Source organism: Bacillus rossius, chromosome 16, assembly GCF_032445375.1.
Source record: "Bacillus rossius redtenbacheri isolate Brsri chromosome 16, Brsri_v3, whole genome shotgun sequence".
NCBI classification, from domain to species: domain Eukaryota; kingdom Metazoa; phylum Arthropoda; class Insecta; order Phasmatodea; family Bacillidae; genus Bacillus; species Bacillus rossius.
The window spans coordinates 5,545,734-5,569,433 of NC_086343.1; the positions used below are offsets into that span (position 1 = coordinate 5,545,734).

General features: G+C 38.5%; 1 protein-coding gene across 2 annotated transcripts in view; it reads right to left on the reverse strand.

The window, feature by feature from the left end:
* Positions 1-242: 242 nt before the first annotated feature.
* LOC134539795 (protein lin-37 homolog) overlaps positions 243-23,700 on the reverse strand; it is a 58,013-nt gene continuing 34,555 nt past the window's right edge. Inside the window, exons 3-7 of one of the 2 annotated variants that reach the window (XM_063382064.1) lie at positions 13,554-13,680; positions 10,459-10,677; positions 6,880-7,063; positions 4,393-4,544; positions 243-3,087 (exon numbers count right to left, since the gene is read on the reverse strand). In XM_063382064.1, the coding sequence (XP_063238134.1) occupies positions 3,078-3,087; positions 4,393-4,544; positions 6,880-7,063; positions 10,459-10,677; positions 13,554-13,680 (692 nt within the window). In that variant the 3' untranslated portion in view covers positions 243-3,077. The remainder of the gene's footprint in view (positions 3,088-4,392; positions 4,545-6,879; positions 7,064-10,458; positions 10,678-13,553; positions 13,681-23,700) is intronic. The other variant, XM_063382063.1, reaches the window with a different exon arrangement.

The following is a 23,700-nucleotide window of genomic DNA, read 5'->3' on the forward strand; positions in this document are numbered from 1 at the left end:
TCAAAACAAGGGAAATTTCACAGGAAAATCAGATTTCATAGTTTTATTTTTTTTTTCGAGATCGCTATAATTGCATGGCCCTTATCTACACAATATACGACAGAATATGAAAAATGTAACAATACTGAAATATACGCTAGTTAATTAATGGAAAAAAAAAATTAACTGGCTACATATTACAGGATAAAAAAAAAACAGATAATTGTATTTTTTAATATCTCAACCTTGGAATACCAGTTATTTAAGCTCAAATAGGCATAACATAGGCATTACAGCTGATTTTGCCTAGTCAATAGTCAACTTTATTAATCTTAAATTTATATTTTGAAATGAAATTTCTTTGCTGAGGGGGCATTTTTTTATGTTACGAAAATTCAGATCACATGAGGGGGATGGTTAGGAATGTGGTGGGAGAATCGGTAGTGGATGAGAGTGCGTCAGCGGTCAAATGGGAAGACGGCAAGAGTGGGGGGTGGGCTAGGTATGTAGCGTAGCATGCTATAGGCTTTATCTCTGGTATGTGAACACTGTGATTTTTGTTTTATTTCCACAACTGATAACCAAACTGTTAAGTTAAAGAAATAGAACTTTCTTTCACAAGGTTGCAGAAGATGACATACTGAGAATTCAAACAAGAATAACATAATCTAAACTGCACCAATTTTGAATTGGGGAAGAGGGGGGAAGCAACATTACAAGGTAACATGAAAATTATCTCAAACAAAATTAGTGCTTTCAACATTTCATGTTATCAGGGATTTTTCATTCTGGTTTCGTGACACACTAAAGAAACTTGTAATTTATTTTACAAGCAGGTTTTTACGAACACACAATAAGCCAACCAATATTGTCAATTTTTATTCTTTACAAATTTTATCCAATAACCGGCTGTACACAAAATTAACATTCAAAACTCCACTGATAAATATACAGTAATTTAAAATAAATATAAATGTGTCCTAGCTAACAGTGATTAAATACAATAAATTTATATTTAAAAATTATCAAAACTTTTATTTAACTTATTCAATTTTATACAGCTTTTTGCCAAAACTAAGAACGATATAATCCTAAGACTTATCACAAGCTCAATAAACCAATATAAACCCAAACAGATACAGTATGAAGCTATAGGTCATTTTGTATCATGTTGTAGTTAGCAATAAAGTTACCAAACCCAAATTCAATAATTAGCTATTTATTGTAATAAACAATATACTCATCTAAATGACAGAATAATTCTTGCAAGTACCATCATGAATTTAAAATTATTGTGTTGCTAATTTTATTATCGCTCTGGGAACTTAATAATAATAAATTTATAATAATATTACTCTCAAATGGTTTTGTAGGCTACAAAATATAATTCAGTCAATTTTAAAAGGCTCAATTATTTTTAAGTGAAATCAAAATGACAACCAAGCAATTATGGGACACAAATGTTGAAGACTGTTGTTTTTGTCATGAATAGGTTGTACATAAGTTTGTTCATAATGATCTCATTTAAGATTATTTATAATTATAAGATATTAAATAATAAACATTGTTCACAAATTTTTACAACAGACAGTACATAATAATTCTAAAAGCAATTCTCAGAAAAAGTACATACTACAAAAACATTTTCATGTCAAAGTACAAACTACAAAAATCATTTTCATTTAAAACTTATAAATAATGTATATGCAATTAGTGTGAGTACAAAAATACATATAATTAAGAATACTATAATTTACTCAGTTTGCATGCTTGTGTAAATACTATAAAAACATTTCATGTTACTACGTATGTGCAAAACATTGTCATATACAGCCTGGAAAACATAATATAAAATAAACTTTAAAAAATTCTTGTAATTAATGAGTTTGAGAAAAGAACAAATCAGTAACATACATCCCAAAGAAGAAATCTTATAATAAAAAATATTTGTAATAAATGTGTGCTTTACAGAATGCACATACATTTTTTTTTTTTTTCATTTATCATTTCATGATTTAAAAAAATCAATCATATTTACCACAGTTATTGGCAAAATTTCTACACAGGCTAAGTTTCTATTACAATTAAAAGCTTAATGTGTACATTGTATTTACTAGAATCACTCAATTACCAGCTTCATTTTGTTATGAAATGAAAATTGTAAGCATTTTTATAACATACTGCTAATGTAAGGTATAATATGTACCTAAAAATGCTCCAAAATAGTGACGTGTATTTGAAAACCACAAAACATTCATCTAGTGCAATTAAAAATAAAATCTCCAAAAAATACAGAAATTGAAAAACTTGAAAAGCCAAATCCCTGGAAATCTGGTTTGCAATTTCCAACTGCCTATAATAATATTCAATTCTGTTTGAAATTTAAAATACATATATTACTTTTGCAATACACTTGCATAAAACTAATCTAGGTAACGTTTATTTAACATTTTCATATATATTTTATTAACCTGCAAGTATACAAATGCAGGACTGAGTCCTGTACTGCCTCATGGTTATGATTTCATGTTAATTTTCAAAAAAGCACTTGAGACAAAATGCATTTTGCAATGCCAAAAAATGCCACAAGACATGGAAGACAAGACAGAAGCTACTTCACCGCGATGGGGGAGGGGGGGGGGGGGGTTGTGGTAATCCTTTAAAGTCTTAAATTTTGAATTTTATTCTTAGGGTTCAAATTAATTAGTTTTCATTGAGAAAATAAAACAAACAAAAAAAGTTGATTTGTTTGAGTAATTTTTGTAAGACCACTGATCTTTCTTAACATCTATTTTAATCAGGATATCAGAAATTGACTGTATTAATTTAACATTTTTGAATATTATCTTTCCATACAGAACAATTCATATAAATAACTTAACCTGTAACAATTTTCATGTGTATACTTAACAATTTTCCCTCTGGTTTCACAAAAACATAAAAATAAATTTTAAAACTAAACTAAGTTAATATGCACAGTATCCATTAACAGTTACTGTCAAAAATAAAATGATGATTATCAAAACAGACTTCGTAACTGGCTAGTTAGAACATAAAAATAATTTTACCGTTGGCCATTTATGGAGAGACATCATCACTCACTGAGCCCTGAAAATATAAAAGAAAAAATATTAACCATAAATAAAATTACATTATAGAAAAAATTTCATACAGAAGCTGAGAGAAACATTGGCCAGTGAACAGTTGATTGGATGTGTTTCATATAAATTATAAGCCGCAGTCCATTTTCAAATTTCAAAAAATCAATAAATGAGTCTAGGAAAATGAATAAAGTGGGTGAATTTAGCTAATACCCTTCAATTGTAAGATGCAACCTAATTTCTCAGCTAAAAGTCACACACAGTCTTAGAATCGAGTACACTTTAGTAACTTTTCCTTTTTGCACATTTGACTAACATTTATAAAATTTTCAAAAATTTTATGTCATAGAAATGGGTTTCCCCATGCCATAACAAAGTGTCTATGGGTCAGGAAAGTCACAAATAGGTCCCTAAATAGTGTTTTCTTTACTCACATTTTTTTCATTCCTCTCTTCAGTTTATAGTCGCAAGTTAAATACAAGTAATTGAAATCGTCGGCGATGTGGATTATCTCTGAAAAGGTTTCGACTCCCTATCTTAAAAGTCTGTACGATTGTGCGAATTGTAGTTACATCATTGCATCTGCTGGCGTTTAATTTTGGTTGTATATATTTTGAAGTGAAAACTTCTATAGGAAGGTTTGGATAGGGAGTAAATTCATTAAGTTGTCATCGACATGGTCACGTGACGTGTTAATTTTTTTTATATTTCAGGGCAAAACTTAATTTATTCTATTTTTAAAGATACAAGTTTTTAATTTTATCTTTATTTTCCAAGGAAATTTTTAACTTTATTGCGTGGTGCATATCACAAGTATTGGATATTTTTTAGTAGGTAGTTAAGTTGAGGTTATGTTCTTTCTTTTGTTTATTTATTTACTATGTGAATATCTTCAAATGTCAGGTTATTGATTTATTAGAGATAATGTTGATTATTTGTAGATTTAAGTTAGTATAATTTTTTATCCTTTCAAATGAAAAAAACTTCATTTCTTCTATGTAGTTTTAAAGTTATTATTGGTAGGGGCAAAACTCATGGGTTCGCGTCTCCGACATGCTAGTGATATAATACCAAAACCATTTTTCTTGCATACATTTTACGTAGAAATGATGTCATATCACACATTTAAAAACAAAATTTTTAAGTTTTCGCTTCTGTCGACAGTCCCCGTGACCGACTTCTTTTTTTTTTTTATATATATATAAATCGCCCACCGATGAAGGAAACTCGTGGGGGATGTTTTAAGCGAAAGGTGCCGGGGGACGGCAGGACGGGGAGCGGAGGAGCGGAGGAGCGGAGGGGGGTTGCCCACCTCTTGTACATGGTCCTCAGCAGCTGCAGGCTCGCCGTGTAGCGCTGCTCGTTGCGCTGGGCCGCCGCCCGCCACTTCCGGCTCACCTGGGCCCAGTGCTTCAGGTGTTCGCCCAGCAGGGCCTCCCGCCCGGGGGCCGCCTTGCCGTCCAGCTGCCACACACACCACGCTCTGCAGCCGGCCGCGTGTCCTCAGACACCCGCCGGAGGTGCCCCGGGGACCCCGTGACAGTCTTCCTTCCGCCTCGCTCCCGAGAATACCGGCCCTCCCGCTCGCGACGACGCGATACGGACGTAGTTATGCAAAAAGGGAACCAACCCACACGAAACCTAGTCCGAGTATTTTGAAGTAAAAGATAATCATAAATTGTAATTCTCCTGTTGATAATGTAATGTGGGTATAATTTTTATTTGGTCTAGTATGAATACCGATATGATAATAGCAACGACGGTACGATCAACCTTGTACTATTTTAATTTGTTTTCAAATGAAATATAACAAAATTGTGGGTTGGTTCCTTTTTTGCATAACTACGTCCATACGTGCTTTAAATGGACAGTAATGGCTACGGCTGTACGAGAGACTGGTAGTCTGGGCAAATAAGCATTAAACAAGGAGAAAAATTACATCACAATACGAGCACAGGTCAAGTCTCAAGACTGTTCATTATGTTTGATACCTGTTTCCAGTGCAACGTACAAGTAGGGAATTTTCTATTATAACATGTTCAGTGTATTGTGTATAGGTATATTAGTTTGTTTTTTATATTTCTGTAACATTTTTTGAGGTTGAATGTAATTTTTTTTCTTGTGTGTATCAAGTGTTTTAAGTTAATGTAAAACCACATGATTATCTAGACCGCTGATACCGTACACAATAACAGTGTCGTAGCCACAAAATTATGCACGCTAAATACGATCCTGAGTGGCTATGGTCACCCAAATGAGTAACTCAGCCAACATTATATCTTATGTGAGAATTTTTTTTTGTCACGGTTCCTACACCCTCCGCTAGCAGCACAAACAGTGAACGAGGGAGCCACAAGATAACTACACCACACCTTCCACGCCACTTTCAGGAGACGGGGCGAAAATGTGGATGGGTAAGGGCCATCATTTTTCTAATTATGACGTCTCACGATAACATATGTTCATGTTAGGAGTACTTCCATCACACAGGCTAATGGCAATAAATAACAACATAAAAAAGACATAATATAAATTTTATATGATTTCCTTTTATAAGTAAGTTCATTTCTTAGTGAAGATAAATACATAATTCTAACTTTCGTGACTTTTTACATTTAATAAAAATTTAATTCCCCATGTTAAAACTATTATAGAGTGGAGTTCATCGATAATGAATCATGTAACTTGTATTCAATAATTAATTATTAATGCTTATTACACACAGTTGTGATACCTGAGTGATAAAATTGAAGACTACAAATTTTAACAGCTAAAACATAGCATGAAAGCCACATTGGCAAAGTACGGAACTAAACATACAGAATCCGTAACGCACCGTGGAAATGCACATACACGGTAAACATCATCAGGAAATAGCAGGCATTGCCGGAGCACGTCTTCTCGTGACGTGCTCAGAACATCCGCCGTGCATGTGGATGCAAGCATCCATACAACGTTGCAATGATCGAGACCCAGGACGCCAGGATACACGTCGACTGCTCCTGCGTCCGCCGTGTGCTAGCGAACTGCGCAGAGTTGTGTGGTGCAGCTTGAATTTAACGTTCGAATTGTACCTATATTTAAATCAACGGAAAGAACTGAAATGTATCGTAAAGTTACCTTACCTACATTATCAATGCAAAAACCGACAAAATGGTTTGAAACGAACCAAATGGAAATAAAATACAACTACACAAAACCTAAATGAATCGAAACATTGTTTGTCGAACAAAATGAGTTTATACATCAGAAATGAATTTAAAAGTACCCAAATGTAATGAAATCAATGAACTGTACCCTACGTACATACCATAAAAAGAATGATTTAATTTTTAGACTCATTTCTAATTTCAATAAAATTGATAATCTTAATCTGTAAAAGTGTAGCTATATAATGTAATTATTATTTTTTTTTACAAAAGCCTGTAATATGTGTTATTTTCTCATCAAATTTATTACAATGACGGCAATTAGTAATTTTATTATAATGTCTATGTTTTGCATTTCTTTTATATGTGTTTTATATTTCAATGTTTATCCTTAATAGGTATATTTTAAACTTTATTTCTTTGTTTGTATTTTGTAGTTTGTATTTTGTTTGTATTGGTTATATGTTGTCCTTGTATGTATGTGTCGTGCCCACTGCTAAGGCCCTCGGCTGTTGGTGGGCAATGTTACAACATTAATAAATAAATAAATAAAAGTGCGTGAAACAGAGTCAAAAGAAGCCAACTCTCGTGAAGTAGCGCTTGTTCGACTGCACCGACACGTGTCCCAGGGACGGCGGGCGGGCACGCACCTCCGCCTGCTCGTGGGGCACCGGCGAGGGGATCCTCAGCCTGCGCAGCTCCCCCGGGTCGGAGGGCAGGGGGCTGGGTCCCGGCATGGCCCACACGTCCTCGTACTCCTCCCCCTCCTCGCTGCCCTCTTCTTCCTCCTTCACCGCCTCGTCGCCCGAGCGCTCCGGCGTCTCCGCCTGCTGCCTGCGACACCCACACGCAATCCCTGAAGCGAGAACTTCTCCAGCCGCGTCGGGCGATTTTCGGCAGGGTTCGCGTCACCGACATGCTAGTGACGTGTTTGCACCGGCCTGTGTGCATGTACATGCATACAGTGGCGCAAGAACTAAATTTCCAAAATGGGGGGGGGCAATATACCTTTTTATAAAGAATCTTCGATCCCCCCCCCCCCCCAATTGAAGCGGGGGGGGCATGCGGGGGGGCATGCGGGGGGGCATCCGGGGGGTTCTCCCCCGGGAAAATTTGTATTTCAAGTTGGAAAATGGTGCTGTTTAAGCAGTTTTATTATCTAAAAATTGATTACACAGCATTTTCTTTGCCCCCGTTTGCCCCCACTTCAAGGTTTCAGGGGGGGGGGGGGGGGGCGGGGGGGGGCAAAATACCCTTGCCCCCCCCCCCCCCTGTTTGATGCGCCCCTGCATGCATATACACACTAATACATTGTATATACTCAACTGTATCGTGCGCGTGTTGGACTCTTTTTTTTTTTTTTTTTGGATGGGTAAAATCTTGTGAGTTCGCGTCACCGACATGCTGTAGTAGCAGTAAGTGAAGTTAAATTGACCACGTGAATACATGACCTAGGTCTGACATCACTGGTAAGTCATGGCTAGGTGATGAATTATTACGTAATTTTTACACACCACTGACATCTTTTGTGACTAAAAAAATGATGTAAGGATAAATGATATCATGCTGACATCGTACTGATGTCATACCAAAATCATTTTCTTACGTACATTTGACGTAGAAATGATGAATTATTGCACATTTAAAAACCAAGTTTTAAGTTTTCACTTCTGTTGACAGTCCCCATGACTGGCTATTTTTTTTTTTTTTAATGCGAGATAGGTTTTGTCAAATTGCTGACTGAATACATGGGTTCAGTTAAATTTCAAGTACAAAATGGTGTATTAAATTGCACTTTGATGTGACATGTTTTATCGACAAGCTTTGCGGTGATATCAATGTACATAGATATTATGATCAGGTAAGGTTACTCAGGTGGGCATGGCTCCCAGAAAATTTTTTCGGTTTTTATCTTTTTTGCCAAAATGGCATGGCCTGTTCATTTTCTGAATTCCCCTCGATTGTATGTAATGTTTGTATGTTTCCGTCTCTAGTGTCGTCGCTCTCTACGGCAAGTACGGGGTTCACGTCAAGGGGGCAGGATCCCCAGGACACAAGTGGTCCCTGAACCACCTGGCTCCCGATTCTGTGCTCATAAAGTGGTCGTGCCGGGGTGTTGGGATCAAGCCCACAGACCCTCACCACATGAGCCAGTGACCTTACCAATTATTATATCTACGTACACTGAAAGTTATTTAATTCATAATGACAAGATAATAAGGTGAATTGCAATTAAAACCCAGATAACACCACACAGCATGTCGCTTAAACACATAACACCGAAATGCAGATTAACATACCATTCAGCACCTAAATATAAATAAACGCAATGAAATTAATCAGCAATTTGAAAAAAACAAAAAATGGTAACTCATATTACACCAAAATTTTGATCTTTTACTTCGGTAAATTCATTCAATGTAATTCATCTAGCAAGAATTTTGTACCAAAATGTATCCCAATTGCATTGGAAAAAATTAATACAAAGTTGTTTGATCATGCATCTCTTATTAATAAAACACTTTTTTTTACATTAATGAAAGTGGCGAATTTTTAAATACACAAATATTTACCTATTTATTTTTATTTTTCTGGTTAATTGTTATACAAACACTTATTAATAATGATTTTATTGTGCAAATGTATCATGTCAGTCAAAATAAGACTATTTTGGTGAAATAAGTACATATTACAAAATATTATAAGTTTCATATTTGTTGGCTAATACAACATTTACATGAATAAAGATGATGTACAAGTAGCAATAAAAACATTAACACCGAATGTTTTGTTTTGGAAACGAAATTGACCTAAACAAAACCATAAAATCTTGCCATTAATTTGAAATTAAATGATTCAACCCATTGTGTAACCCGGCACCAACCCAGCCGTTCTTGGCCACAATTCACTTCATTGGCTGCTCACAGATGATTGTTACTGTCAGTTATAGTTTAAATACAGCGTTTCCTGTTTTCTAGCGGGTTCCATTTCACATTTAATGTTTTCGCATTTGGTGTTTCCATTAAAACTATAGTGACATTCGACAGTCCTGCGAAATTGCTAATACGTAATGATGCTGGTCCCGAGTGTGATGTATTAAAGACTGTTCACAGTAGATACGACCCTTGCAATGGTTGCTTCTCATGGATTAGGGCAAGGTTTGTCAAACTTTTTGAAGTCAGGGAATATATAAAACCCTACATATAATTGTAGGCACACCATATATGTACAAATCTCTAAGATATCTGTTATAATAATCAACACTGACGGTCGATTCAAGGCCTGTTCACAAACAGTAAAGAGTGACTACATACAGCACCCTACTGAACCTGGTGAGTCGTTCAAATAACACCTAATAAAGATATATAAAGGACTGTGTACTTTTCGCGAAAACATTTCCAGACCAGCTGTTTGTTAAATCTCTGTAGCACTGTCGGTTTTTCTCGTGGTTGGCTGGGTTTCTTTTGGGTGCATGTCTGCTGTCAGCGCACCAATCACAGCCATTCAGGAACCGCGTCATGAATGGCCCCGCCAAACAGAGCAATGGTTTCTTTTGCAGACGGCTGCCAATTGCAAGGGAACCATAGCTGGAGCGGGCATACCTTACTGCAGTCCAATGAGCGATCAGATTATTTCGCGAAAAATACAAGCCCCTAATGCAATGTTAGCGAAAGGATCGGTACACCTGTGATGAATTGGTATAATTTATTTATTTACTCATTTATTGCCTTATTTTAAGTGGCGGAGTTAAGGCGTACCGTCTTGTCTTACACTTAACCACATACATTGTTACTAACTAGGTACACATACAAAAAATTGTCACACGTACATTTAAATAAAAACTGAATTAACATATAAAATATAAGAATGAAATAGAGCAACTGGTAACTACATTTATTTTTATTAATGTATTATTGTTATTTCATTGATAAGAATTAATTTAAAATTGACAAATTTAGTTATCATAATTTTTTAAATGTCTTTTGTCATGTGTTTTATGTTTGTGTTGTCCCATTTTTATTGTTGTGTTTATCATTGTGTTTTGTGTATGTTATTGTTAGGTATTTCTTTATGAAATATTTGTTAAGTGCCCACCTATTAATGGCTTTGACTATTGGTAGGCACTCAAATAATAATAAATAAATAAAATAAATAAATAAAAATATTCGCACAAATATCTCTCTGTGATAGCACAGAGCGCACCAGACGCGGATGGAGCGAGTGCTCACTTGGTCGGCTGGCCGGCGCCGTGCGGTTGGTTGGCCATCCAGCCGCGGCAGACGGCGTACAGGGGGGAGTTCTCCTCGAACTGGGCCAGGTCCACGCTGCGGTCGAACATCTTCATGACGAAGGTGTGGTGGAAGGCGCTGCCCGGCGCGGAATCCCTGCGCCGCCGCCGCTTGGCGCTCCTGGCCGTCTTCGGGGTGGATGGCGCGGAGGCCCGCTCCCTGCGCAGACCGGTGTCCCTCTGCAAGGTCCTCACACTGTCACACAAGCAAGCTTCACCTGGAGTCTCCAGGGTTTCTTTGGGGGGGTTGTCCGTAAAGTCGGTTTACGGACGATCATTTTACGTGATAACGTCATAAGAAAACATTGATGGAAATATTGCATACTTTTTTTTAATTTTCAAATATTATTTACAGTTTTTGGAAAAATTTAATTTAAATCATTTGTTTGAATATAATCACGAACAATTAGTTAAAAAGGTCCGTCTTAACCTGTTTGATATTATAGAAGATTTTCTCGCACGGTGGTTGGCCGGTTCTTGCACGCTCTGGCTCAGGCGGAACGTGACAATGAGTGACGCCCTTTTCGTGCGTGCAGCTGGCGTTCTTCAATTTATAAGACGTTATCACGTCAAAAGATATATAATTCCCTGTCCTTCTCGTAAACGAAGTACAGTAGTGTCTCGATCAACTGAGCTTCGATGAACCAAGTTTCTGCATTATTCGAGCCAACCTCATCAGCGGCAAAGACAGTCAAAACATTTGCTTGAGGAACTAGAAAGTGATCTAACCGTTGAAGGTGAATCACAAATATGACATTTTACTCGTTGGGAAAATCATGAAATGACGTAAAAGAATCTACACTGAAGAAACAATGGAAAAACTTCACCCCGAAAAAATACCTCTAGCCGAACTGAAAACCAAAACGATTTTCTTATTTTCATCTAAGGTTGGCGCAGTCCACTTTAACTCAGTTAATCAAAACTTTACTGATTTTAACCAAGCGTGCACACCAAAATAAAAATAAAAAATGTACATCTCTTTTAAAACAAAATGGCTGTATTGCATTTGTACACTTTTGTTTAGTAATGTTAGTTCATTTTATGCTATTTTCTGTAAGTATCCAAAAAATTTTTATTAATACCCATGGGTATTGTCTTTCAAATTCAATAATTTTATTGTCATACAGGTAACACCATATTTTTTTGAAATTTCCAACTTAAGATACTTTTTTCCTTAATCTTCAAAAATATTTTGCATCTAATATCTTATTTTCCCTGAACACATTAAATTAAACTCTCTATTTCAGGTTTCCCACATTTAACACACATGAAGTAAACCTTAACCTGCTGGAGCAGTAAAACTTTTACAACCAGCTTACAGACTGATTATGTAAAGGAGAAGGAAGCAGATACCAAGAATAGTATTATATTTTTTTTTATATATATATGATATAATACATAATATAATACAGAATATATAATCATTTATTTTTAAAAAATTAGTTCATTAATACATACCAAATAACTTAAAGAAACAAATAATATGCCATTAGTGATTGGTTTAATTTGGTCCTTCCCAATATGAAATAATAGGTGTTCCATATTAAATTACTTTTTCTAGTAATGACTACAACTACTAAATTATATAAATTCCCAGTCACTCTTTTAATTTACTCAGAAAACTTTAATATGTGTGTCCTGTGCTTCAATGGAGGCTAATTTTCCAAAAATTAATGCATACAGCAAGGAAATACTTTAAAAAAATCTTTAATCTTCAATCACATACTCCATATTGATTATTTTTTTCCATCATTACTTTTTTTTAATGGCTATTTATAAAATTTTAACTTGATACCTCCCTTGCATTCACTTAGTGTAATATCATGAGTGAAAAAAAAAATTTCACAAGTGATGTGCACATCTTTATAGTCATGCACCAATTAAGCATTAAGTTCAGAGACTAAGTGTCAGTACTAAAAGCCATCTCCCATTTAACCCATCAGCATGTCACTCTCTCAAAAGAAAAACTGTACAGAATGACTTGTCCCCCCCCCCCCCCCCCACATTCGATTACGGGCCCTGGACCCAGGATCGAAGACCAACACAACCCCCCCCCCCCCCCCCCACGTGCTACATCATAATTGCATGGTTATTTCTTACCTATCACTCTTTTTAGAATGTTATTTAACCTGAAAATACAGGGTATATATAATTATAGTTACTATTTTGTAAGTCCAAACTAAGCTTTCATTTATAAAATTATTTTACTTTAAAAATAACCACAGCGAGTATGTATACCTGTATGTATTTCACTCACTGAGATGAAAATAATCAGAGCTGGGCTCTGGACCCTGGGGTCCACCCAGACCCGCCCTTGTGGAGGGCCGTGCAGAATGATGTGTTGTGATGGGAAATTTGATTATGTTTTGAGAAGTGTTTTGTACTAATGTTGGTACAAATGACGATTTTTTTTTGTAAAAAAAAATAAAGTTTCGCAGTCTCAAGTGTGATAAAAAAATGTACATTTATGTAGGATGCAGCAATGTTGTATTTTGTGGTGTGTTATGAAGGTGGTTGATAAATAAGTACAATAAGTATATCTAGGTACTTCCTTCATTTCCAAAACAACATGATGCCCGAGATCAGGGGCGTAGGAACCAGGGGGGACGTGTCCTCCTGAACTTTTTGGGTGGAGGGGACTGTCCCCCCCCCCCCCCCCACAACTTTCTATACAGTGATATTTTTATTTTATAACATTATTCTGCCCAACTTTATTTGTAATTTCTTCACTCATCAAATGTTATCTTAAGGAAACAATAATAATTTTAACATTGAATGTATCCAATGGTTAGATACAAAAACTGTTTAAGAAGCGCTATTTTGCACTTTTAAAATCAAAATTTTCCGGTGAACCCCCCCCCCCCCCCCCGTCTTAGTAAGAGGGGAATGGGTTTACATGACATCAAAATCATTATTTGTCCCCCCCCCCCCCCACATTATGAACACAGCTACGCCGATGCCCGAGATGGATGTGTGTGGATGGACCGAAAGGCGGCTCGGTGGAAGTGTTCGGGGGGGGCCAGGGGACGGACTCACTTCTTGACGGGCGCGGGTCTGGCGGACTCCTCGCGCTCCTCGTCGCTGCTGCTCAGCGAGGAGTCGCTGCTCTGCCCCAGCAGCTCCTGCAGCGCCCCCTTCAGGCGGTCCCTCGCGTCGTCGATGCCTGCTCAAACCACCACAACCACCACCACCGCCACCGACCTCATGTGTTTCTGCACTCGTACAACCCGCTTACAGACTGATCATGTGAAGGAGATACGGAAGCAGATACCAAGAACTGTAATATATTAAGTATATATAATATAAAACATGTATAATACATAATATATTACACAACATATAAAACAATAATACATAGTATAAAATAATTATATAATAAATATAATAATTAATTTTTTTAAAAATTATTTCATTAATACGTAGCAAATAACTTTAAAGAAATGAATGATATGTCAATAGTGATTGGCTTAAATTTGGTGCTTCCCAATATGAAATCATAGGTGTTCCATATTGAATTATCAAATTGTTCAAATCGATTATCAAATAGGAGACAGTAACATAATATATGAACTTAAAACATACAACGAACCAATCAAAGACGGACAAGACATACACAATATTAGAGAATTATATATATATATATACATATTTATTAATGATGAGCAACTATATAGTATAAAACAATTTTAAAATATCTTTTGAATAAAAGTGTAATAGAATGGATAAAAGAAATAAAAATTACAGACACAAGTTACACCACTAAAAATAGTATTAAAAAATATACAAAAAAATGGTATAATAGTCCCATACATCTAAATAAACAAATAATACCACTAAATCACAGGTCATGGACGATTTAAATACTATCTATAAAATACACTCCACAAAAATTAATGAAGATACACGCCAGTGCGAAACAGGACGACAGGACCACCCCACCGCTGGCTGTCGTGAGCACAGGCCACTGCCCCCCCCCCCCCCTCCTTCACAAAGACAGCCACACATAACCTCTACTTCACGACAAGAGGCAGTGGCCTGGGACTCCTCGCGGGGTCCTTGGTTCGATGCCCGGCTCCGGCGCGCGGACCACGAGGCCCCGCTATAGCTGTGTGATGACAACACACACTGTGTCGCCGTGTCGTCTGATCGAGCAGACAGTCCGAGCACTCCTCCATCCTTGCCGAGGCAGGATGATTCCGCGGTGGTTTCCCACTGCCTCTCGTGGGATATTGGGTGAAGGCGCCAGCGGTGCTGACAAAGTCTCAGGGCTCAGGACACAGCCAACTGTCCGGTCAGCTGAGCTAGGTAGAGGGGCTGAGGCGGTGACTATGCTGGGTTGGTGGCCCCAGCCGCTGGTCATTGCCGAAACTCTAATACCCTCCCGACCAAACAACAGGGAGTGATCCCTAATAGTTATGTGTTATGAAAGCTCTGGAATGTTCTAAAAGAGAACAGGAAGATACTCCCACACTACCCTTCAAGGGCGCATATTGGGAGGGGAACTTTGAGAAATGCCGGCCTCTCGAGGGGTGCGGGTGAAAGGGACATCAAAAACAACCCGGTCTTGGACTGGCCGGGATTCGAACCCGTGCTAGCCGCCGGACCAAGTGGGAGGACCATTTAATTTATTCACAAATTTCACGAGCTGCCTGGCAGCCGGGTGGGTGACGAAACTTCCTTCGCCCGCCACCAGATGTGCAGCCCTGGCTAGGTACACAAACTCCACGTGCGGATACAAGCCTGATGCGGACCACACGATCCTCTTTTGTCCCGGATACTTAAACCTGCGCTTTAAAAGCGTGACTTATTGCTAGGGACCTGAAAAATTCGCGGTTTCGATGACCTCCAGGATAGTCTACACAGTCATCTGTACACTCGGGGCAAATAACGCCAGTTCGTTGGCTGCTGACTTGTGAGTCGTCTCAACTGGTTTTATCCCGAGATTCGTCACTTCTTTGGTTGGAGGGGTTTCTCATTGGCCCAGAGTAGCCCAGACGAACATGCGAGCCAATAGCAAGAGCAGCTTAAAGGTATACGTGTATGAGTTTCAAACTATCGCGAAATGAATCTGCGAATTTTTCCGGTCTCTAGTTATTGCAACCCGCACGACTGAGCGCAAGGTTTCATCCTGGTCCCGAGTTAACTAGTTGTAGTCTAGATCTAAGACGAGGGACTCGGTCATGGCTTCAATCCGCTGCCGTGGCTGGCCAATCCCAAAATGAAGTACATGATGCACGCTAGCCTTTCTACATGACTGAAGCCCAGCACGATTGGACGTAAAGGCTTCAAGCCTGGAACGCACTCGGTCTTCCCTTACCCAGACCCTTCTCAAACAAACACATTTAGAATAAGTTAGGTTAGGGGGAAAAAATCAATCCTCGCCACACTTCCTTCACCTCTCATTTGAAATTTCTAAAGCATACTTCCGGAATACCTCCGCCAGAAGGGCATTCTTTAATCTGGTACAATCGGGAGCCCAGCCGTGCCGGATTATCAAATGTAAATTAAATTTTAACAGGAATACTGAAGAAAAAAATTAATATATAATAAATTAATACAAGGGCTTAATCCAACATAAAACAGGGGGGGGGGGGGGGGAATTTATCACAATATAACATAATTGGGTGGAGAACATTTTTTTAAAATAACCTAAAATTTTTTAACACTAGTTTTGAGTATTAGTTACAAAATTTTACTATCTACAGCTTTTTACTCCTTGTTTTATAATTTTTTTCCCTTTTAAAGGGTGTTGCACCCTCCCCCCTCCCCCCCCCCCGGGCCAATCTCATAATATCTTTTACACATTATTTATAAGTTTTAACACAAATTGAAAAATCTAACTCAGCTGTAAATCAAGTGAAATTGGTTTGGTGTATAAAATATTTTTTTGTTTAGAACAATTTTACTGCTTGAGATGAACAAAATTATTTTTAAAGTTAGCCTTTATATCATTTAAAAAAGTTAAGAAATAAGCTAACAACCAACTAAAAATTACACAAGTCAGAAACTGTCTTTTGGAATTAAAAAATTTAAAGTTATTTGGAATATTAAATTATTTATAGTTCAAATATAAACAGGAAAAACGATTTGTTTTAAACATCTTTGACCAACCAAAACAAAATATATTTCCAAAAAAAAAAAATTAATTCCTAAAAAAAATTAATTAATGCGTTAAGTAACTGAACCATATTATAATCAGCAACAGTCAAGTTATTATAGATATACTTAACAGAAAAATTTCTAATGAAAGTAAAAATTTTGGATACTCTAAAAGTGATTTAATACTTTTTTTTGTGAAATGTAGACTATTTGTCTCTTGTATGAATCAATCATTACTATACAATTTTTAACGAGAAATAATAAAATATATATAACATATTTGTAGCAATAAAATTATATCCACAGGAGACGTAAAGTTCAACCAACACTAAAACACACTCAAACAGAAACTAACATGGCCAGTGTCGCATAAGAGAACAACCACGAAGCTGATTACATGCTTTCTTTCTTTCTTTCTTTCTTTGCTTATGCAAGGTCATGCCAATTACCAAGTTCAAGTCCATGAAATTACCAACCGAGAACCACATGGATGTCACATGCCATTTCGAACTGTGTTCAGTATCAAGAAACATAAACCTACTGTAAAGTAGCTTGGCTTCTGGGTTGTAGCCGTGTATTTGGCTAATAATTCACCGACGTTTCGGTCGACGTTGCAGTCGCCATCGTCAGGGACCAGTTACCTACTGCTACTCAGCAGTATATATATCGTAAATTAAATCAACAGAAACCTTGTCAAATCCCAGGAAAAAAATTCCTGTCACTCGAAGATACTGCGACAGTGCATTCTCATATCCGGGCGCGAGTGTTGCAGAATTCGGTTAATAACCAGCCTAGCACACTCCAATCCTGGGCAAGAGCAGATGCAATGGGACAAATATGGTTATGTTGTAACATTTACAACATACAGATCTGACGCTGACAAAAGCTCAATTCCTGCGTGAGTGCTAATCTTGCTCCTATATTATGTCTTCGTGCAGTAGTCTTACAATATAACTTTAAATTCTGTACATTTGTAACAAGTTATCAATTTTTTTATGTAAGATAAATAATAAATTTATCCAGAACACATAACTTAAAATAATGATTAAAAGTAGTACCACATTATTTGAATATTAGAGAAATCTCATCAGTTACATTATCCAGCCATAAATTGATATAATATTTTTATTTCATGAAGAATGACTGTTCGCCGTATATCTAATCCACTTGCAGGACAGCAGTGGCGTAGCCAGGATTTGTGTATGGGGGGTGTTAAGAAGCATCTTTCCCCCCCCCCCCCCCCCGTATTAAAGCGGGGGGTCCGGAGGTCCTCCCCCGGGAAAATTAGGATTTTAAGGTGTAAAATAGTGCTATTTTAGAAGTTTTCGGTACTTAAATTTAAATATTGTAATGGTAAAAATTTTATTAATTTTAATATGAAATTTGTTTGAGGGATGAATAAAAAATTAATTAAAGATTTGGTGCTAAGGGGGGGGGGGTTAAAACCCTAACCCCCCCCCCCCTGGCTACGCCACTGGGACAGATGCACGATTTCTGTGTGAAAACCTGGTGTTAGCTGGCACGTCAGTATGTCAGATGGCAGAGGGTGAGCGATTGATACGTTAGATGAATTTGTGGCACCAACATCATGACAACGAAAGTAACTTTATTTTCCATCAGAATGCTGTCTAAATTTATTGACGTGATAACGTCTTATAAATCGGCGAACGCATGACTCATTGTCACGTTCAGCCTGAGCCGAGCGTGCAAGAACCGGCCCAACCACCGTGCGAGAAAATCTTCTATAATATCAAACAGTTTAAGGCGGGTTTGTTTAACTAATTGTTCGTGATTATATCTAAACAATTTATTCAAATTAAATTTTGCAAAAACTGTAAATAATATTTGAAAATTAAAAAAAGTATGCAATTTTCCATCAGTGTTTCTTATGACGTTATGACGTAAAATTATCGTCCGTAAACCGACTTTTCGGACAACCCCCCTTTTTTTTTTCAAGAGAACATTATGAATGCTTCATCGAAGCTATTTTTTTTTTTAATCGTCTGGCGGATATCTGGAGTCGAAGAGAGGCGGTCTGCGCCGGGCAGACGGGCAGGCTGTGCTAACGGGTCAGGAGCAGGGATGCTGGATGCTGGATGCTGGATGCTGACGTGGACCGGGTGGTGCAGTCCCGGTCGTTACGTAAACAACCGGTCCCCCGGGCCGACATCTTCACGTTCCCTGTTGTCCGGTCTCTCAGGGACTCCCTCACAGTGCAGCGATCATAGTTCAAGTGCCCAACCCAGGGCCGGCGCGTCCACACAGGCGAACTAGACAACCGCCCAGGGCGCCAAGTAGCTGGGGGCGGCGCAGCACGACACACAACAGCTCATGTAATATGTTTAACGATTACTGAAACCAGATGAAAATGGATTTTTTGAAACAGTTCGGAATGTTTATATTGATGTAAGTAATTATTTAAAGTCCACGGTGACCTGTTCATGATTTGTAATAAGTAAAAAAGTAAAAAAAAACACAAGCCTGCTTACATTTGATTGTTGACAAAATCTTAGGCTTACGTGATGTATTTTGAGGGGGGGGGGGGGCAATTAAGGTTTTTCGCCTAGGACGCCAATTTACCTTGCACTGGCCCTGGCCCAACCCAAGCGCGGCTCCAGAGGAAGGCCGCAGGGGGCGATAAGCCCCTTCCGAACCCAAATTTCACTTCTTATTTCTTTGTAGGGAATATTGTTAACTTAAATACTTTCGTTAATGTGCTGAACTCTTCTTTCAATCAAAATTTGTACGATAATACTAAATGTCAGTATTTGAGACCATATATTCAGTGGATATCCCAAGGGCAATGTCATGATTACCAACTGCATCCTCCTGTGTGCGAGAGCCCTGCCAGAGAGGTCTTCCTGGAGCCGCCATTGGCCCAACCCCCCCGCATGTCAGACTCTTTTCTTCTCTGTCCAGCTCTTCTTCCAGACCATCTCTGTCTCCTGTATTCTCCTGCACTTGCTCCTCGCATGACAGTGCCCAGGGCTTTCCCCTGTGTCTGCGCAGGCTTTACCTGGGCCCAACCCATATCTCTAGTTATAGTCTAGAATTATGAACATGGCGCCAATCTCTATCCATGGCTGGCCAATCCCCTCCTAGCACACGATGCATGCGACCCCTCTCCCTGCATGGTTTTAACACCTGCATGATTAGAGCGTATGGGCTTCGACCAGAGATGCACCTAGGTCTCATCTCTAACCCGGACCCCTCCCGAATACACTTAGTTTTAGTTAGGTTAGGAAAAAAAATTTAAAAAATTGCAGCGATCACCATGGACCCCACAAGGGCGGGGCTGGGTGGACCCCTGGACCCAGAGCCCAGCCCTGTTTATTTTTAAATGTCTACCTATCATAATTTTTTTACAAACTAAAAAAAATATTTTTCCATCCAATGAAATTTTAAGAAGATTTTACTCACCTACGGCTAATTTTATTTTATCTGTAACTACTTTCATTTTTATCTTAGTGTGTGAAATAAATATAAATACTCGCTATGGTTATTTTTAAAGTAGAATAATTTTATAAATGAAAGCTTAGTCTGGACTCATAAAATAGGAACCATAATTAAAACAACTAACGTGAGCTCTGTCCACCCCTGCTGGACCCAAGGTCGCGACCCGGATGCAACCCGCCTGCACGGATCCCTGCAGGCGTGCAGTCTCATTGGTCGGGCCGGGGCTGACCAGCCACTGCCCCGCTGACCCACAAGGGAGACTCACAGCGCGTCTTGCCGCGCACGGACCCCGGCCTCGTGACGTCAGCAAGAGCACACGCCGGAAGTCACGTGCGCGCAAGCTTCCCAACTCTCGTGGGGCGCTTTCCTTCTTTAAAAAAAAAAATTGGTTGCCTGTAAAGTCGGTTTACGGACGATGGTTTAACGTGACAACGTCATAACAAAACATTGATGAAATTTTCTACTAACGGGACAACGCGTAACGGGACAATGTGCGTTACGGGACACTTTTTCGTGCGTGCAGCCGGCGTTCATCGATTTATAAGACGTTGTCACGTCAAAAGTTCGTACCGAAAAAAAAAAATATTCGTCCCAACGTTTTTTTGTCGGTTAGAACGGACGTTAAGACCAAACACGCAGAAAAACATGCATTACAATTGCTGGTGTTTGTGTGTGAAAACTTGGGTGTCGTTACAGCACGTCAGTCCGTTACTTGGCAGACGGTATACCCACCATGAACCACAGATGAGGGTGTTTTTAATACATTTACGGTACCGACGTTATGACAACGAAAATAACTTCCTGTTCCATCATAACGTTTTTCTTTTTAAAATCACTTTTACAGATTTATGGCGAAGAAAATAAACCTTAAATTATTAAATTTAAAAAAAAATAATAATTTAATCATATTTGGCACCATGCATGGTAAAAACAGAAAGACTTTTTAGAAATATTAACCCAGGCTTTGGAACTGATTTTTCGATCAGGAAAATTACTCCCCATATTGTAAAAAAAATTCATTAAAGAGTCAATACTATAAAGTTTCCCTTTGTCTTTGCGAACTTGAGTTCGCGCCATCCGCCACAGATGGCAGCACCGTTGTTCCGTCGCTCCAATAAAAAAACGCCGCGTTATCGAGAGCTATAGAGTTCAAAACAAGCACCCGATTGGCTGCGATTTCAAACCTTGAAGGAAACCTCGCCGAGAGAAAACTGCTCACGACGGAAGACCAAATCTTCCACGCAGGCGGTGGTCCTTCCAAGGACGGGAAGCCTGAGATGTACATCAAGTTCTGTCCCTGCCCGATTACACCCGAACAATTCACCTTCGGCCAACCTCGGGTTTATTTATATATATTTATATTTCTCTGTTTATTCTAATGTAGCTATACTAACCTAACTAACCGTTCATAGTGTTCAAAAGTGTTTTAATGCAGCTAACCTAACCGACCACTTTTGATATTTGAATTCATTTTTTCATGCGCAAAAATAAAACAAATCCCGAAATTGGCCGAAGGTGAATTGTTCGGGTGTAAACGGGAAGGGACAGAACTTGATGTACATCTCAGGCTTCTCTTCCAAGGACACATAACGTGAGGGGGGGTGGGGGGGGGCAGGAAGGACACGTGTCTCGTGATCCGTCAGTCGGCGGGGCGCTGCTGTGCCGTGTCGGAACTCGAGGATTGATTCGACTGCCGGCGAAATTGCACCGCTGCGCTGGAGCGTTTGAAATACGTCCGCGCGGCGAAATCAACCGACGATCGCGCAATCCGCTTTCACGACGAGGGAAAAAAAATAAATAAATCTTATTGGATGCCAGGTTTCAAGGTTTTTCGGATATGGTCACTCTAGGACCCATCGACATAGCCGCAAGAAACACACCCCGACGCTAACCTATTTTGAAGCCTTACAGTTTGATTAAGGAAATACCCAAGAAACTTCTTCGAAATTTGTGATAACACTTTCAAACAATAACACTTTTGCAAAATTCAATGCGAAAAAGTGGTAGCTACCTCCATTAACTCAAGGTAAATGGGATAAGTCCAAATTACTTTTTTCAATATGCCTTCTTTTTTCGACAAGTAGCCTACTATTTAACATTACTACTTTTCAGAAGTTTGTGGTATATTTATGTGAAACCATTGTAACGGGTGATTTCTGAAGATATTTATGTCTTTACAAATAACTTTTGGGGGAGGGAGAGAAAATCCTATGCATTTCCTACGTATTTTGACTTACATTAGAAATTAATGTCCTTTCAAGTTACAACGTGCTCCACTGCGTTTACAACACGTTACAACGAGGCTAAGGCAGTTACGTAAAGCACGGGGCTTATCTCGAGTTTGGATGCCTTCACCTCCATGCAAGTACAGGGTGGGCTAAAAGTCACGAAGGGGTTATAAATGCGAATAACTTGTTTTATTTATCATTAGTTTCCATTAGTTATCACGAATTGCATGCCACACATAAAGTGTAAACACTTTCCCATCTTTGGTCTTTAAGTCTGTGAAAAAACATGTAAATAAAAGTTCTTCACAATTCGCGGGTGCGCGGGAAAAAGGGCAATGTCAAAATGTCATTGTAAATTACTTATCCCCTTTTTCACGCACGAAAACTGTCAGTTTGTGATGTAACTCCAAAAGTTCAGTGCCATAGAATAACACACAAGGGTGCTAGACTTAACCCATTTGGACCAATTTGTAGAGCTTGTTCTCCTTTATCCCGTACCATAAAAAAAAAAACATTTTTGCCAACATTTGACTTATCCCCTCATTCCCTCGCACCCGCGAATTATAACCGCTACGTGACTTTTAGCCCACCCTGCATAACGGAACAGGAACCCTCTTTAGCTTCGTTAGCGAGTTTTCTCTTCCAATTTGTGCTTTTAATAGTGGCTGTGCCTCTAAACAGAGAACTGGCGACGTGGAGAAAGTTCACTGTGTACTCCTCGCGGCAACATTGTCTGCAATCCACTGGTTCACAGAACACCAGGCACTGAACTGGCCTGTGGTCTTCGCATCGGTGACGCGTCTCTGCGAAATATCAAACACGAAGGACTCCTGCCAGTACCTATTCTTTGTAGATTATTTCGGTTATTTCACATTAATATGTACAGTCAGGTAACCTTTCGACACATTTCAGTTCTTTTTCCTTTGATTTATTTCGTTACAATTCAAGCACTCAATCATTGATACAACGATACGATGATTTAAAAGTACATATAAAATTGTTGTTTGTATGTAGCCTTCTTTTCATCCTGTGTAAATTTCGTTGCATGGTGCGCGCGTATCGAAAAATTCAACTTGTCATTTTTTTTCATAACGCTCTTAAAGAAGTATAACTTCAATAATAATATTAATAATAACAATAATATTTACTACCACAGAAGGTAAATAATACCAACTAGAATGTACACAATGACCCGAAAATTCAAAAGTCTGTATAAAATCAATTTATCATTGGGATATAAATCGTAAATTACTAAGTACAAATAGACTGAAAGGTACGGCGGGACGTAGCTAAGCCTCAATTTAATTAAAATGTCTCGAATACAAACGACCCTAACGTCAGATGACTGCAATGCATCCCGGTGCTGGGGATAACACGAAACATTTCGTGCTATTGCGGAG